Source organism: Sarcophilus harrisii, chromosome 3 (genome assembly GCF_902635505.1).
Source record: "Sarcophilus harrisii chromosome 3, mSarHar1.11, whole genome shotgun sequence".
Lineage (NCBI taxonomy): Eukaryota > Metazoa > Chordata > Mammalia > Dasyuromorphia > Dasyuridae > Sarcophilus > Sarcophilus harrisii.
The window spans coordinates 194361408-194377055 of record NC_045428.1 but is presented as its reverse complement, the minus strand read 5'-3'; the positions used below and the strand labels follow the sequence as shown (position 1 = coordinate 194377055).

The 15648-nt window shown below is 35.1% G+C and overlaps 1 protein-coding gene across 3 annotated transcripts in view; it reads left to right on the top strand.

The window, feature by feature from the left end:
* The window catches only part of NHS (NHS actin remodeling regulator), a 449010-nt gene that overhangs the window by 402282 nt on the left and 31080 nt on the right, over positions 1-15648 (top strand). For all 3 annotated transcript variants that reach the window (XM_031958934.1, XM_031958933.1, XM_031958935.1), the window contains exon 3: positions 5830-5963. In XM_031958934.1, coding sequence (XP_031814794.1) covers positions 5830-5963 — 134 coding nt within the window. The remainder of the gene's footprint in view (positions 1-5829; positions 5964-15648) is intronic.

The window sequence follows — 15648 nt, the reverse complement described above, 5'->3', positions numbered from 1 at the left end:
AAAGTATGGTCTAGAGCAGGGGTCCTCAAACAACGGCCCATGAGCCAGATAGGGCAGCTGAGGACATTTAACCCCTCACCCAGGGGTATGAAGTTTCTTTATTTAAAGGCCCACAAAATGAAGTTTTTGTTTTTACTATAGTCCAACCCTCCAGTAGTCTGAGGGACAGTGAACTGGCCCCCTATTTAAAATGTTTGAGGACCCTGAATCCTGGGGATCTCTGAAACCCTTTTAGAGGGTCTACAAATTCAAAAATAGTTTTTATTTCCAGTATGGTAAATGTCAAACAAAAGTTTGAGAACCACTGCTCTAAGCAGATTCTGGAGTAACAGAACCCACACAAAGACAGAGTGAAACAATTTTCCAGATTAAGGTAAAGGACTTTAGGAAAGATCTGTCTCACTTGGATAAAAGGAGAGTTCTAGCCTAGTACAGACATGGACAAGCCAATGGGAAGCTCTTAGCCACAATATAGATCATCAGCAGGAGACCCTATAGTCCTGACTTAGTCAGTGGCCCTGTAAGCCAAGGATGGAACGTCCATCCCCAGGAAAGAAGACAAATTGTAAGCCCCAAGCCCCAGCACAACAGACACAACTAGGCTGGGCCACCCTGGTGCAGTGGGCAGTTCAAAAGCACCTGAAGCCCTCATGTGGAAAAGCAATGACCAGGCCCCTGATCCCCAGCATAAACATCTTGGGACTCTATGTATCGACTCTATGTATCGCAGGACTAGAGTTCAACTTTAAAAGTCATGAAATAGGTAAAAAATGAGTAAGAAACGGAAAAGAGCCCTAACCGTAGAAAACTACTATGGTGATAGGGAAGATCCAAACAACACTGTCAAAATATGACAAATGAAGCCTCAATGGGGAATGTGAATCTAGCCCTCAAAATCCTCTTGGAAGAGTTCAAAAAAAGATTTTAAAAATCAAGAGAAAAATTGGGAAAAAGAATAATAATTACACAGAATTGTGTGTGGGGGAAAGAGTCAACACTTTGGAAAAAGAAGCACAAAAACTGACTCAAGAAAACAACTCTTTAAAAAATACAGTTGACCAAATGAGAAAAAAATCTACTGAAGAAAACAACTCCTTTAAAAGAAGAATTTGCTAGATCAAAGCACAGTATTTCCAGATTATTTTGGTTGTTGTTTGCTTGCTTATTTTTTTTCCTTTCTTTTGTTTTTCCCCTTTTGATATCATTTTTTTGTGCAGCATGATGAATATGGAAATATGTTTAGCATAATTGGACATGTTTAGCATCAGATTGCTTGCTGTCTTGGTGAAGACATGAGAGAGGGAACGGGGAGGAGAGAGAGAAAAATGTGGAACACAAGGTTTTGCAAAGGTGAATGTTGAAAATTATCTTTGCATGTATTCCCTCCAATGGTAGAAATGGTAGAAAACCCATCCACACCTTTCTTTCCTGTGCATTTTTTTTATCATTTTCCTCTCCTATAAACCCACAATTAAGAGAATTAACCCAGTGTTCTAGAAGCCACCCCTAGGTATTATCATTTCATAGTATTATTAAGGTCTTCTGCTATTCTTTATCTTGATGAGGCAATCTCTTCTTTTATCTGGATGTCTTTCCCACCACTTCTTACATGCCAGACATGCTTAATAATATGATAGAGGCTAGTAAAACCCACCATAAATTTCTCTATTAATGTGAAATGTTAATTCTTCAGAGATTATGGTATCTCATTACTCTTTTGGAGGGAAGGGGATTATTTTGTGTTTCTGTCTTTTTTTTTTAATCCTCAACCCAGTGTCTGTCATGAAGTAAATAATTAATAAATGTTTGGTTATTGTTTAAAGCAGGGACTTTAATTGGAGAGTTTTGTGAGGAAAATCTGACTCAGAACCTGGATGAGAGTTTGGCAGTGGGGAAATTGATACTGTAACCTGTTAAAAATTAAAAACAAACAAACAAACTGGGATTTGGAATTTACTCCCCAGTTTAATATACTATGAAAGACATATTCTACACAAAAAGGAAATACAGAAAACTTTTCTGACATAATGAAGGTGTACTGTGGCTAATCAAATATTCTAGTAAATAGTAACTGATACTACATTGAGCCCCAGATACTTCTAGCTGTGTGATCCTGAGCAAGTCACTGAATCTCTGACAGCTTCAATTTGTTCAATTGTAAAATGGGGCTAATAAAAGCACTTACCTCCCAAAGTAGTTATGAGGATCAAATAAGACATTTATTTGTAAAATGCATGGCACAATGTCTGGTTCAAATTAGATGCTTAATAAATAATTATTTTCTTTCTTCCTATACATCTAAATGTTTTTTTAATGGTAAACGTAATAACACTTATTAAAAAGCTGCAAACATTTAATTCCTAAACTAGATGTACTTTAAAAATTGGGGCAGAAGAGGGGTAAGGTCAAAGATGAGAAGTGAATTAATTTGACCATTTTTGTGGTCCAGATCAATATGACCCAGCTTCCATTGAATTGGTCTGCTTGCACACAGTTGGTATTCATGCAGATTTCAAAGAATTAAAATATAGTAGAAAAAAGTTCAAAACTAAAATGATACTAAGTCCAGTTTATTTTGGGGTGTGAATATTTACGAGACCATGGTGAAAAAGACTAGATTTGAATTTGAGCCTTTCATCTATAATATGGCTTAATCATATTTGCATTGTCTATCAAATGAGATAGTGTTCAAAATGCTCTTTGTAAATCACAGCATACAAAATAAATACCAACTTTTAGTGTGATGACCGTGTATTTTAAAATCAGCCAGAGTCAGGAATTCAGGTTAAGGGAAAATCTTCAATCTTTATTCTCAGTAGAGGTAAAGAAGGATCAGAGGTGAAGGGGGATTGGAGGTGAAGGGGGGATTGCGATAGCAATGTGTGCAGCTGCATCAGTGTCAGCCAGACAAGAAGCCAGCCAGCCGTCTCTTTTCACTCCTCTCTCCGCCTCCCTGCCTCCACCCACCAAAATTGTCATACAACACATCAGGACTTGCACAGAGAGTGGGTGGGGCCCATTCTTTCTCCAAGCATATATATTAATAAGAGTATGGTCCAATTACTATTTAGCCTCACGCACTTTGGACCTCAGTGCATCAACTCAAGCTTCAGCCTATTACATCTCCCGCTTTCTTTTGTTTTAGAACACAGGTGGTCATGCCATCCTTGACTCCTCAGGGAGGTCAGAGCCCCAAGGGGAGGTGATCACACCCTCCATGACTTCTCAGGAAAGGAGGTGAAAGCACTGAAAAGGAGGTGATCATGACTCCCCTGACTTTTCAGGAAGGGAGATGAAAAGCACCAAAGGGAAGTAGGGATTGTTAGCGGGTTTCTGGGCTGAGGGGTCTTATTATGCACAAACCCATCAGCATGGGAGGTATTACACAAGCACATAGCAATAACGCAGAGGCTATTAGTGATGACCCTCCCCTCAATCAGTGCAGGCTCAATGTGGTATAACAAACATGAATTGTACACGCAAGTAGCGGAATAGCAAACAATATAAATCAACATGGTGTTGTAAAAGATTGCCAGAAGTCCTAGAAGGTGGGTATGTAAACAACAGTCACACATACACCTTCTTCAGCAGCCAAGAGATAGCCCAAAACCAATCTCTTGTCCATTGCTTCACATGTCAGGGAATCCAATGATACCCCCCCCCAAGTTTTTGAAGTCCTGCAAAAGTCTTTTTATGTGTTAGGGAATCCAATGATTCCAGCAAATTTTGAAGTCCTGTAACAGTCTTATCATTTCTCGGAGAATCCAATGATTCCTGAGGGTTTTCAAGTCCAACAATTTTTGATGTCCATGAGTCTAACTGCCACGCTCTTTCAGTGGTGAGCACAATCAGCAACAGAACCACCCGATATTTCTTGGGTCGTCTCCTTTGTTTCAAGGGTCTGCTCTGTCTCTCTGCGATGGACAAGGCGAATATAGCTTGTTGGCACCCATCTGATTCCTTCTCCACCTGTAGAGATACAAGCAAACCCTCTCTCCCAAAAAGTTAGCCTATCTGGTCCCTTCCATTCACCACTTTCTGGGTCTCTCCATCACCTGGCAATTATCTAAAGATAGTGGAGCTGCACGCACTGGACACTGCCCTTCTGGTGGGTTATAAAACCTGTCTGACGGAGTCAGTGCATCTTTGTCAAAAATCAAGATCTTAGTATTAGCATTAATAAGTCAAATATATAATAACAGTATAGAGATTCTGGTTAATAGAAACTTATGATTAATAGAGTATCGAATAAGAGAAGTTTCTGTTCACTCTGGGCCTTCTTATTTGGAAATGGAATTATAGATTTTGATCTCCTGGACATGTGTATGTATTAGGATTCTGGTACTTGGGGTAACTGTAAATATGAGAAGTAGAGGTAGGAAAGATTTACTGGCATGCTCAATGAAGCACCTATAAAATATTGTTTTAATATATTTTAGGACTTTTCATCAATCAGTTTTGTGAAATTAATAAATTAACAACACATCTGAATAAACATAAACATTCAGGTTTTCCATAGTTACACTTCGTTACCTTACTTAAAGGACTATTCATAAAGATGATGGCTTACTCTCTTTTAGTTGTTTGCTCTTGCCTGATTCCCAAGTTTAATTCCCATAACCTTTTGAATAATATAAATCTAGAAGGTTATGTATTATTCAAAAAGAGGGGTTCTTTCCTGAATGTTTCACAGCTGTTCTTTTGTTTCTGAATCTCCATTCTTCAATGAAATTTCCCACAGTGTAGACATAGGAATACTTCCCAGTGTTAAATTTTTTTTTAAATTTCCCTATATTATGCTGAAAGAAGACAAATCCAAAGGTGCAGTGCTTCTAGTACTTTTTAAAATACGCTTTGTTGTTGTTCAGTCATGTTCAGTTCTTCATGACCCTATTTGGGCTTTTCTTGGCAAAGATACTGGAGTGGTTTGAACATTTTTCTCTAACTCATTTTACAGATAAGGAAACTGAGGCAAACAGAGTTAAGTGACTCATTTAGGGTCACATAGCTAATAAGTGTCTGAGGTCAGATTTGAACTCAAGAAGATGAATCTTCCTGACTGCAAGTCTGGAACTCTATCCATTGCACTATGTATCTACCCCTTAAAATGAGTTATCACACTGTATAAGGGTTGTATATCACACTGCACAAGATCAGATCATTGAAGTGTATCTGCCAGTTAGCATTAAGAATACACTAAGATTATTTCAGAAACCTTAATCTTTCTTTTTAAAATTATTTTATTTTTTAATTATAGCTTTTTATTTACAGGTTATATGCATGGGTAATTTTACAGCATTGAAAATTGACAAACCTTTTGTTTCAATTTTTCCTCTCCTTCCCCCTACCCCCTCCTGCAGATGGCAGGTTGACCAATACATGTTAAATATGTTAAAGTATAAATTAAATACAATATAAGTATACATGTCCAAATAGTTATTTTGCTGTACAAAAAGAATCGGACTTTGAAATAGTGTACAATTAGCCTGTGAAGGAAATAAAAAATTCATGCAGACAAAAATAGGATAAGGGGATTCTATGTAGTGGTTCATAGTCATCTCCCAGAGTTCTTTCGCTGGGTGTAGCTGGTTCAGTTCATTACTGCTCCATTGGAACTGATTTGGTTCATCTCATTGCTGAAGATGGCCACGTCCATCAGAATTGATCATCACATAGTATTGTTGTTGAAGTATATAATGATCTCCTGGTCCTGCTCAGGAAACCTTAGTCTTTCAACTACAGACCAGTTAAAATTAATTTTTTTAGCTAATGATCTCTCCAGAGGAAAATATAATTTTTTTTTCTTTACTCCCCTTTCTCCTAAAACAGAACAACGGAACTGTGGGGATCACCGAGGACAAAGAGTAACTATTCCACTTTCTGTGGTGGCACCCCCACTTCCTTCTTTACCTGCATCCTACAGTCAGAAGAGGTTTGAGCTTAAGGACCGACACTTTTTAGCGGTAAGAATTTCTGCCCTGCATGTTTGGTGGATTCAACATGTATCAATAAGAAACTATCATTAATTCTAATTGAATAGCCTAAGGTTGGCAGGGACACCTCTGCCCTTTGTTCACAAAGGGTACCATGATTGATGGAGAGATGCTTGGAAACAAAAAACTATATGTGTGTGTATATAATTAATTGTTTGTTGTCTCTCTCTGTTTTATTCCCTTGAAGATCAATCCCAACAATTGAGAGATAGAGATAATTAACATGACAAATTAAGTTACTGGAGATGAAAGATAATTATAATACAAAACATTTTATGCAGATAAGAGAATGCTTGCGGAAAGCCAAGAGAAGTTTGAAATAATGTATTAAGGGGGAGACAACGACATAATATAGAGGACTATGATTCTTTACAAAATAAAAATGGAATTTCTTGTAAGAGCATAGTTTTTAGTTTAACAAGATGCGGAGACATTTTCAGGCCACCTTAATCAGGCCACCTGATCAACCTCCTTGATTGGATGTTTTACTTTTGTGTGATGAATTTCTCAGCATTTCCAGAAACTATAGATATTACTGTCTTTGGTCAACTCCCCACAGTCCACCAGTGGATCAAGCAGTAAGATTATATGTTGGCATCATTATGGGAAACCTGAATAAACTCATTAGCAGCAAGGGCTATTCACTGCAAGATTTATTGGCCTTTGAGTTTTAAAGATCACTTCTTAGAATGACAACAATGAAGACTTGGAAATTTAGAGGGTGAAAGGTAAGCAATCAGAAAAAGAGAGTGAAGGGTCTTGAATCAATGTCTAAATCCAATTCCACCTGCTTCATCCACTTACTTAACTTTGTGAACCCAGGCATCCCAACCTGTCTCACATTCAATTTCCTTATCTTTAAAATGAGGAGGTTGGACTTGATAACTAATAAGAACCCTTCCCAGTTTAAAATATATGATCTTAAAATCCTTAGGTTAATGAGAAAATAGTAAGAATAATGTCCTAATCTTTAAATGACTGTTGAACCTAATATTATTACTCAAAGAACCTTATATTTCTTTTGGACCAGGTGCCAACTAGGTCTAAAGTCTGTGATTGCTCTATTATATATGTTTTTGTCCTTTTTCTTTGGTACCAGTACTGTGAGCATAAGGATGTGAAAATATTCGTGAGTTGGAATAAAATGTATATAACCACAGTTCTACCAATATGGAAAGTCTATAAGAGATCATGTAATCCTGTAATTTTTTTTAAAGTCTTCTGTGATGAGATGTAAAATGATGGAAGAAATTATCAGGGGTTTGATACTGCTAGTTTCCCAGTGGGTGAGTACTTATTTGAAAGTGTCAAATCCTGTTCAGTAGTATCTCCATTAAAGAGCCCAATTCTCAGGGGAAAGGATACTTTTTTCATGATTTGATGACAAATGGAAGAAATTCCATGAACTCCTCATGACATTTAAATTACTCTTGATGCTTATACATAATTTCTGACATGTTATACCACTTCTACATTGCACTCTCTGATCTACTTCACTAAAGAAGTAACCAAATATATAACAGTCTCCGGTGACACTTTTGCAAGGGCATAAAGGTGGGACAATAGGGAAGGGAAAGCTCTGGAATGTTATGGATTGATCCACTTGTTTTCCTTCCCTCATTTGTATAGCCATAACCTCCTGTGTCTAGTTGGCTGGCTGTCAATTTCAGATAGCTTTTTAGACTTTTTCACTCAATGATTAATCCCAGTTGTAAAAGGAAACAACTTTCCTCTTAGTTGGGAAAGCCCACCATAAAGACCACCACTGAGGCAAACTTCCTGCCTCCTTTCTTTAGTTACCCCTTCAAAGTAACCCCTTGGCTCCTATTAGTAGGAGGAGTGCTTAGTTTATTCACACTTAATTTAAACCAGAGAGTCTTCAAGTTAAACTTGCAGGAAACCAAACCTGCCAATTTAGATGAACAAAATCTTTGACAACTGAAAAAGCAATGAGAGTAACAAAGTTCTGATTAGGATAGAATTCCCTCAACAGTGTTGACTTTATAGTAGACAGATTATGCAGCTGCCTAAATGACATGATTCCAAGAGATCAAGAAAACTTCACTGAAATATATATTGCTCATCTAACCCACCAAAATCTGCAACTTTATAATTAGAGATTTTTACTTTTGTTCCTTGTTGAAATACAACTACCCTTGGGAGAGATGGCATATTAAACTACGCCAGTCATTTATATCATCATATAACTATATTTCTGAATTCCAAATATTGAGAAAGAAAGAATATAGAGACATTTTGGAGAGGAGAGGGACACCATAGAACAGAGGTTCTTGATCTGGGGCCTTCAGACATTTTAAAAATATTTTTTCTCAGTAGTATTTTTTCCAATAACATATAAAGATCATTTTCAACATTCATTTTTGTAAGATTTTGAGTTTCATTTTTTTCTCTTCTTCCTTTATGTTCTCCATCCCCAAGACAACAAGAAATCTGATATATATTATATATTTACAGTCATTTAAAACATATTTCCATATTTGTCATGTTGTGAAAATTGCGAACAAATGGGGAAAAAACACAAGAAAGAAAAAGTCTATTGGAATTGTCTTGACTCATTATATTGCAGAGAAGAGCTAAGTCTAATTATGTTAGGCTCCTGAAATACATACAAAGAGAAGTAAAAATAAATAAATAAATAAATGCCTGCTCTCAAGTCACAGCCAAATGGAGAAGACAACATGCAAACATCTATGGACAAGAAAGCTATATGGAGAATAAATTGGAAATAATCAAAGGAGAAAAATCTTTCTGTAGAAAGTAGGATTTTAGTTGGAACTTTAAGAAGCTAAAAGGAAGCCTTGATGAAAAAAGAGAGCATTTTAGGCATAGAGGACAGCCAGTGAAAATGCTGGGAGTCAGGAAATGAAACATCTTGTTCAAGGAATAGTAAAGAGGCCAGTATCACTGAGTTCTAGGTAGAGGATTCAAGGAAGTTATGTAGAAGAAGACTAGAAAAATCAGTGGATGGGCAGGTTATGAAGGTTATGAACCAAAAAAAGGATTTTTATATTTGATCCTGGAGACAGTGACATGTTCAGACTTGTGCCTTAGGAAGATTTTGGCAGATGAGTGGAAGATGCGGTATTGGAGGAGAGAAGAAGGTGTATTTAAGACGTCATAAATATGAAATCAATAGGTATGATAATAGATTAGATATAGGAAGTGAGAAACAAGGATTATACCTAGGTTGAAAGTCTTGGAGAATGGGAGGAGAATAGTACTATAATAAAGAAATTTGGAAGAATGGAAGGTTTAAGAAGAAAGATGAGTTCAGTTTTGGACATGTTGATTTTAATATGTTTATAAGACTTCTGGTTTGAAATGTCCAATATGATGTGAAACTGGAGGTGAGCAGTGATGCTGGGGCTGGCTAAGTAGATATAAGAATCATTAACATAGAGATGATAATTTAATTGATCCATGGAAGTTGATGAAATCACCAAGTGAAACAATATAGAAAGAGAAGACATTAGAGCCCAGGATAAAGAGCTCTGTAGGACACTCACAGTTACCAGTGATAACCTAGATCCCAGCTTCTTAAACTGTGGCTCACAAACCCATATAGGATCTCATAACTGAATGTCACAAATTATGATTTACATATTTATACAGTTATCTTGTTGCTCAAGAAAAATCAAATTTAGAAAGAAGGTAAAAATAACCTGAGAGGAAAAACAAAAATGCAAGCAAACAACAACAGAAAGAGTGAAAATGTTATGTTGTGGTCCACACTCATTTTCCATTGTTCTTATGTGGGGTGTAGCTGGTTCAAGAGAACACATCACTGATCAGTTGGAACTGATTTGGATACTCTCATTGCTGAAGATAGCCACTTCCATCAGAATTGATCCTCATATAGTATTGTTGTTGAAGTGTATAATGATCTCCTGGTTCTGTTCATTTCAATTAGCATCAGTTCATGTAAGTCTCTCCAAGCCTCTCTGTATTCATCCTGCTGGTCATTTCTTACAGAACAATAATATTCCATAGCATTCATATACCTTAATTTACTCAGCCATTCTCCAATTGATGGGCATCCATTCAATTTCCAGTTTCTAGCCACTACCGAAAGGGCTGCCACAAACATTTTGGCACATACAGGTCCCTTTCTTTTCTGTCTGATCTCTTTGGGATATAAGCCCAATAGTAACACTTCTGCATCAAAGTGTATGCACAGTTTGATAACTTTTTGGGCAGAGTTCCAAATTGCTCTCCAGAATGGTTGGCTCTGTTCATAACTCCACCAACAATGCACCAGTGTCCCAGTTTTCCCACATCCCCTCCAACATTCGTCATTATTTTTTCCTATCATCTTAGCCAATCTGACAGGTGTGTAGTGGTATCTCAGAGTTGTCTTAATTAGCATTTCTTTGATCAATAATGATTTGGAACATCCTTTCTTATGAGTAGAAATAGTTTCAATTTCTTCATCTGAAAATTGTCTGTTTATATCCTTTGAACATTTATCAATTGAAGAATAGCTTGATTTCTTATATATTAGAGTCAATTCTCTATATATTTTGGAAATGAGGCCTTTATCAGAACCTTTAACTGTAAAAATGTTTTCCCAGTTTATTGCTTCCCTTCTAATCTTGTCTGTATTAGTTTTGTTTGTACAAAAGCTTTTTAACTTGATATAATCAAAATTTTATATTTTGTGATCAGTAATGATCTCTTTTGGTCACAAATTCCTTCCTGTTCCACAAGTCTGAAAGGTAAACTATCCTATGTTCTTCTAATTTATTTATAATCTTGTTCTTTATGCCTAAATCACGAACACATTTTGATCTTATCTTGGTGTACAGTGTTAACTAAGGGTCCATACCTAGTTTCTGCCATGCTAATTTCCAATTTTCCCAGCAGTTTTTGTCAAATAGTGAATTCTTATTCCAAAAGTTGGGGTCTTTGGGTTTGTCAAACACTAGATTGTTATAGTTATTGACTATTTTGTCCTATGTACCTAACCTATTCCATTGATCAACTAATCTATTTCTTATCCAATACCAAATGGTTTTGGTGACCACTGCTTTAGAATATAGTTTTAGATCAGGTACAGCTAGGCCACCTTCATTTGATTTTTTTTTTCATTAGTTCTCTTGAAATTCTTAACCTTTTGTTCTTCCAGATTAATTTTATTGTTTTTTTTTTCTAGGTCATTAAAATAGTTTCTTGGGAGTCTGATTGGTATAGCACTAAATAAATAGATTAGTTTAGGTAGTATTGTCATCTTCATTATATTCACTTGGATAATATAAAGAAGAAAAACACTGAAGAGTACTGAATATCTTTCCAGTTGTTTAGATCTGAATTTATTTGTATGGAAAGTGTTTTGTAGTTTTGCTCATATAGTTTCTGACTTTCCTTTAGCAGATAGATTCCCAAATATTTTATACTATCAACAGTTATTTTAAATGGAATTGTTCTTTGTATCTCTTTTGCTGTTGGATTTTGTTAGTGATGCGTAAAAATACTGAGGATTTATGTGGATTTATTTTGAATCCTGCAACTTTGCTAAAATTGTGGATTATTTCTGATAGCTTTTTAGTAGAATCTCTGGGGTTCTCTAAGTATATCATCATATCATCTGCTAATTTGATGTGATAATTTGGTTTCCTCATTACCTGCTGTAATTCCTTTAATGTCTTTTTCATCTCTTATTGACAAAGCTAGCATTTCTAATACAATATTGAACAGTAATGGTGATAGTGGGTAACCTTGTTTCACTACTGATTTTATTGGGAATGGTTCCAGTTTATCCAATTATCCAATTATCCAGTAATATGTAATTACATATGATGCTTACTGATGATTTTAAATAGATGCTACTGACTATTTGAAGGAAAAATCCACTTATTCCTATACTCCCTAGTGTTTTTAATAGGAATGGGTGTTGGATTTTATCAAATGCTTTTTCTGCATCTATTGAGATGATCATATGGTTTTTGTTAATTTGGTTATTGATATAGTCGATTATGTTAATAGTTTTCCCAATATTGAACCAGCCCTGCATTTCTGGTATAAATCCTACTTGATCATAGTGTATTACCCTGTCAATGATTTTTTGTAATCTTTTTGCAATATTTTATTTAAGATTTTTGCATCAATGTTCATTAGGGAGATTGGTCTATAATTTTATTTCTCTGTTTTCATCCTACCTGGTTTAAGTATCAGTACCATGTCTGTGTCATAAAAGGAATTTGGTAGGACTCTTTCAATACCTAATTTTTCACATATCATTGGAGTTAATTGTTCTTTAAATGTTAGGTACAATTAATATGTAAATCCATCTGGTCCTGGGGATTTTTTTCTTAGGGAGTTGATTAATAGCTTGTTCTATTTCTTTTTCTAAAATGGGACTATTTAACCAATTTACTTCTTTCTCTGTAATCTGGGCAACCTTTATTTTTGAAGGTATTCATCCATTTCATTTAAGTTATCAAATTTATTGGCATAAAGTTGGGTAAAGTAACTCCTAATTATTGCTCTAATTTCTTCTTCATTACTGGCAAGTCCTCCCTTTTCATTTTTAAGACTAACAATTTGATTTTCCTCTTTCCTTTTTCTAATCAAATTTACCAAGGGCTTATTTATTATTTTGTTGGGTTTTTTTATAGAACCAACTCTTAGTTTTATTAATTAATTCAATAGTTTTTACTTTCAATTTTATTAATCTGTCCTTTTATTTTTAGAATTTCAAATTTAGTGTTTGAATAGGGATTTTTCATTTGCTCTTTTTTTCTAGCTTTTTTAGTTGCAAGCCTAATTCATTGATTTTCTCTTTCTCTATTTTATGCAAGTAGGCCTCTAGAGATATAAAATTTTCCCTTATTACCACTTTGGGTGTATCTTGTTCTGTTTTGAATAAAAAAGATGATAATGAGTCAATTGTCATCATTCAAATAAGAACTCTTAACATCAGAAGATTCTCTCTAAAACCTTTATTACTAGCTAAATAAAATTCACACTTCTTTGCCTAGTCTTCAAGGAAGTCTTCTATGATCTGGTTTCATTTACTTTTCAGCTCTTATAACTTGATAGTCCTGTATGACCCAGCCAAATTCAACATTCTTTAAAACAGAATCTGTGCTTCACTAACACTATGCCTTTGCTATTACAATTCCTTTTCTCTTCTTTCTCATGTCTACCTATCAAAATCCAACTCATCCTTCAAGTCCTAGATGGAATGTCACTCCAGTAATAAACCTACCTTCTCTACCTTCTCTAAATTTTTATAGCACTTTTGTTTTCATATCTCTCTTAGGGTATTTATATTGTCTGTGCATTTATCTATTAAATTGAAAGTTCCTAAAGAGCAAGGATTGCTTATTTGTTTTTGTATTATTTGAAATATCCACAAACTTTATTGGGTTTAAATATTTATTGAATAAATTACTAACAAGTCATTGTTAAATCATATTTTAATCTTTTCTCTTGGTTGATTATTATTTCCATGACACATCCACACATGTATAACTTGAAAAACTCCAAATTATCTGTATAGCTTTCCAATGAAGTCTCCCAAAGTTCTTATCCTTCTTATATCTACTGGTGTATGACAGAGGTTTGAAGAAATTCTCTGTATATTTCAAAGGAAAATAAAACCATACAAACCTCCTCAATTATTTGGAGTTTTCATTTGTATTTTAGGGGAGTATTTAACTTTAATTTGAATTTTCTACTTTATTTTTTGGATAGGTGTCAGAGTTATTACAAATCTCAGGCCTTTGATCTAAGTAATGTTAATCAAACAGGTGTGGTTAATGTTAAGTCTTATGAGGAAGAAATAGCTAGCATTTAAGGTTTTAAGGTATACAAAACAGTTTATAAATATCTTCTCATTTGATCCTCACAACAATCATGGGAGATAAGAATTATTTTTATGCCCATTATACAGATGAGGAAATTAAAACTGAGATCCTAAATCCAGCACTTCCTCCATTGCACCAGAGAGCATATTAATTTGATTCTGAAAGCTGAAAATGTCGCAAGTTTCCTATACATGTTGACATAACTGAACATTACCCTCTTCAAATTTATAAACAACATTCCTAATCTTGTTCTTGCTTCTTTTGCATATTTTGGAACTCCTGCTGTGTGATTAACTTCTATAGAAATCAAAACAAAATCGGGATATATATGGTGTGGGAATATTTAATTCTTTTTCTGTGGAATTTTGTATATATTTAAATCTGACAGAGGAAGTCTGAACTTGCCACACTTTTTCCTCTGCACATCTGGCCTAAATTATTATTTGAAGGGTTTAATTCAACTTCAGGACTCACTGAAACAGCTGTTTCAAACCTTTTGCATCAGACCACACCAGCTGAGCATGAGGGATAGAGGGTGATAAAGAATAGTTAGAACCATTCATTCTTCTGATTCATGCTCTCTACTACCATCATTCAGTTGGAGATATTTGTGTCATTTTGAAGTTCAAAGAGAATGTTCTCCACATACTTCAAAGTTTCCTTTGCCTTTGTTCTGTTTATTTATTTATGTAGGAGGCTTTTGAGTGTGGAAGGAGCTAAGCACCCCTCTGCATTAGATAAACTAATTGACAAAGCTGACCAAGAGGATGAATAAGATCCCTTATTGGAATTAACATCACAATGACTCTAGTGAAGTGGGATGTGTTTTCTATCCTTTTTGAAGCTGCAGAATAGTTTCACTGAATGATGGACCCAGCTAGATGGGCCTCTGCCCCAGGCTTCCTGTCCCCACTTCTCTGGTCACATCATGAAGACTACAACTGACTTATTACAGTATTATGAAGTCTTGGGACAATATAATATACTTCTTGAATACTAAGTGATAGTGTGTGCATACACACACACATACACACACACACACATACACACACACACACAGACTAGACCTGTGAGGAAACTCCCTTTACCAATACAAATTGGCACTTTCTCTGCAACTTAAAGCTCTCCACTTGATAGATAGATAGATAAATGGATGGATGGATAGATGATTGACTTACATATATATTGTGCATACATACATATGTACACACACATAATCTACTATATACACATACTCACATTGTGTGTCAAAGTATATATGTGCATATAAAATAATATTATTTAAAGAAGAAAACCAGGGACCAGATAATCCTACAGAACATTAGGGTCAGATAAGAGAGCAAAACTTATGTTGGGACTAATTTAGTACTGCTACCTTTAGGAAAATTTCTTTCACTGCCTAATACCTTACATTTTCATATCAATTATTATGATATTCACACTTTCCCCTTCAATGTATTTCGATAAGTAAGTGAGCTCATTCTTATAAAGTGATTTGGAGATATCAAAAGGTGTCACCTTAAGGAGAAAATCTTAAATTTATTTTTTCTTTTGGTTTTGTTTCCACTAAGGTCTGCACATGCTTGTTATCACAAACATTACTTTGGTTCTGACTCCTGTGCTAATTAACTTTGTGATTATGAAAAACTCACTTTCCTTCTCTGAGCTTCTTCAGCTTATTCTTCTGTAAAATGAGCATGTTATATCTGGTTTACTTACCTGACAGTGTTGTTTTAGGAAAAGTGCTTTATAAACCTTAAAACAAATGTTAAATATTACTACAGAGCAATGAGTTATTATTTACATAGGATTATATTTACTGCCTG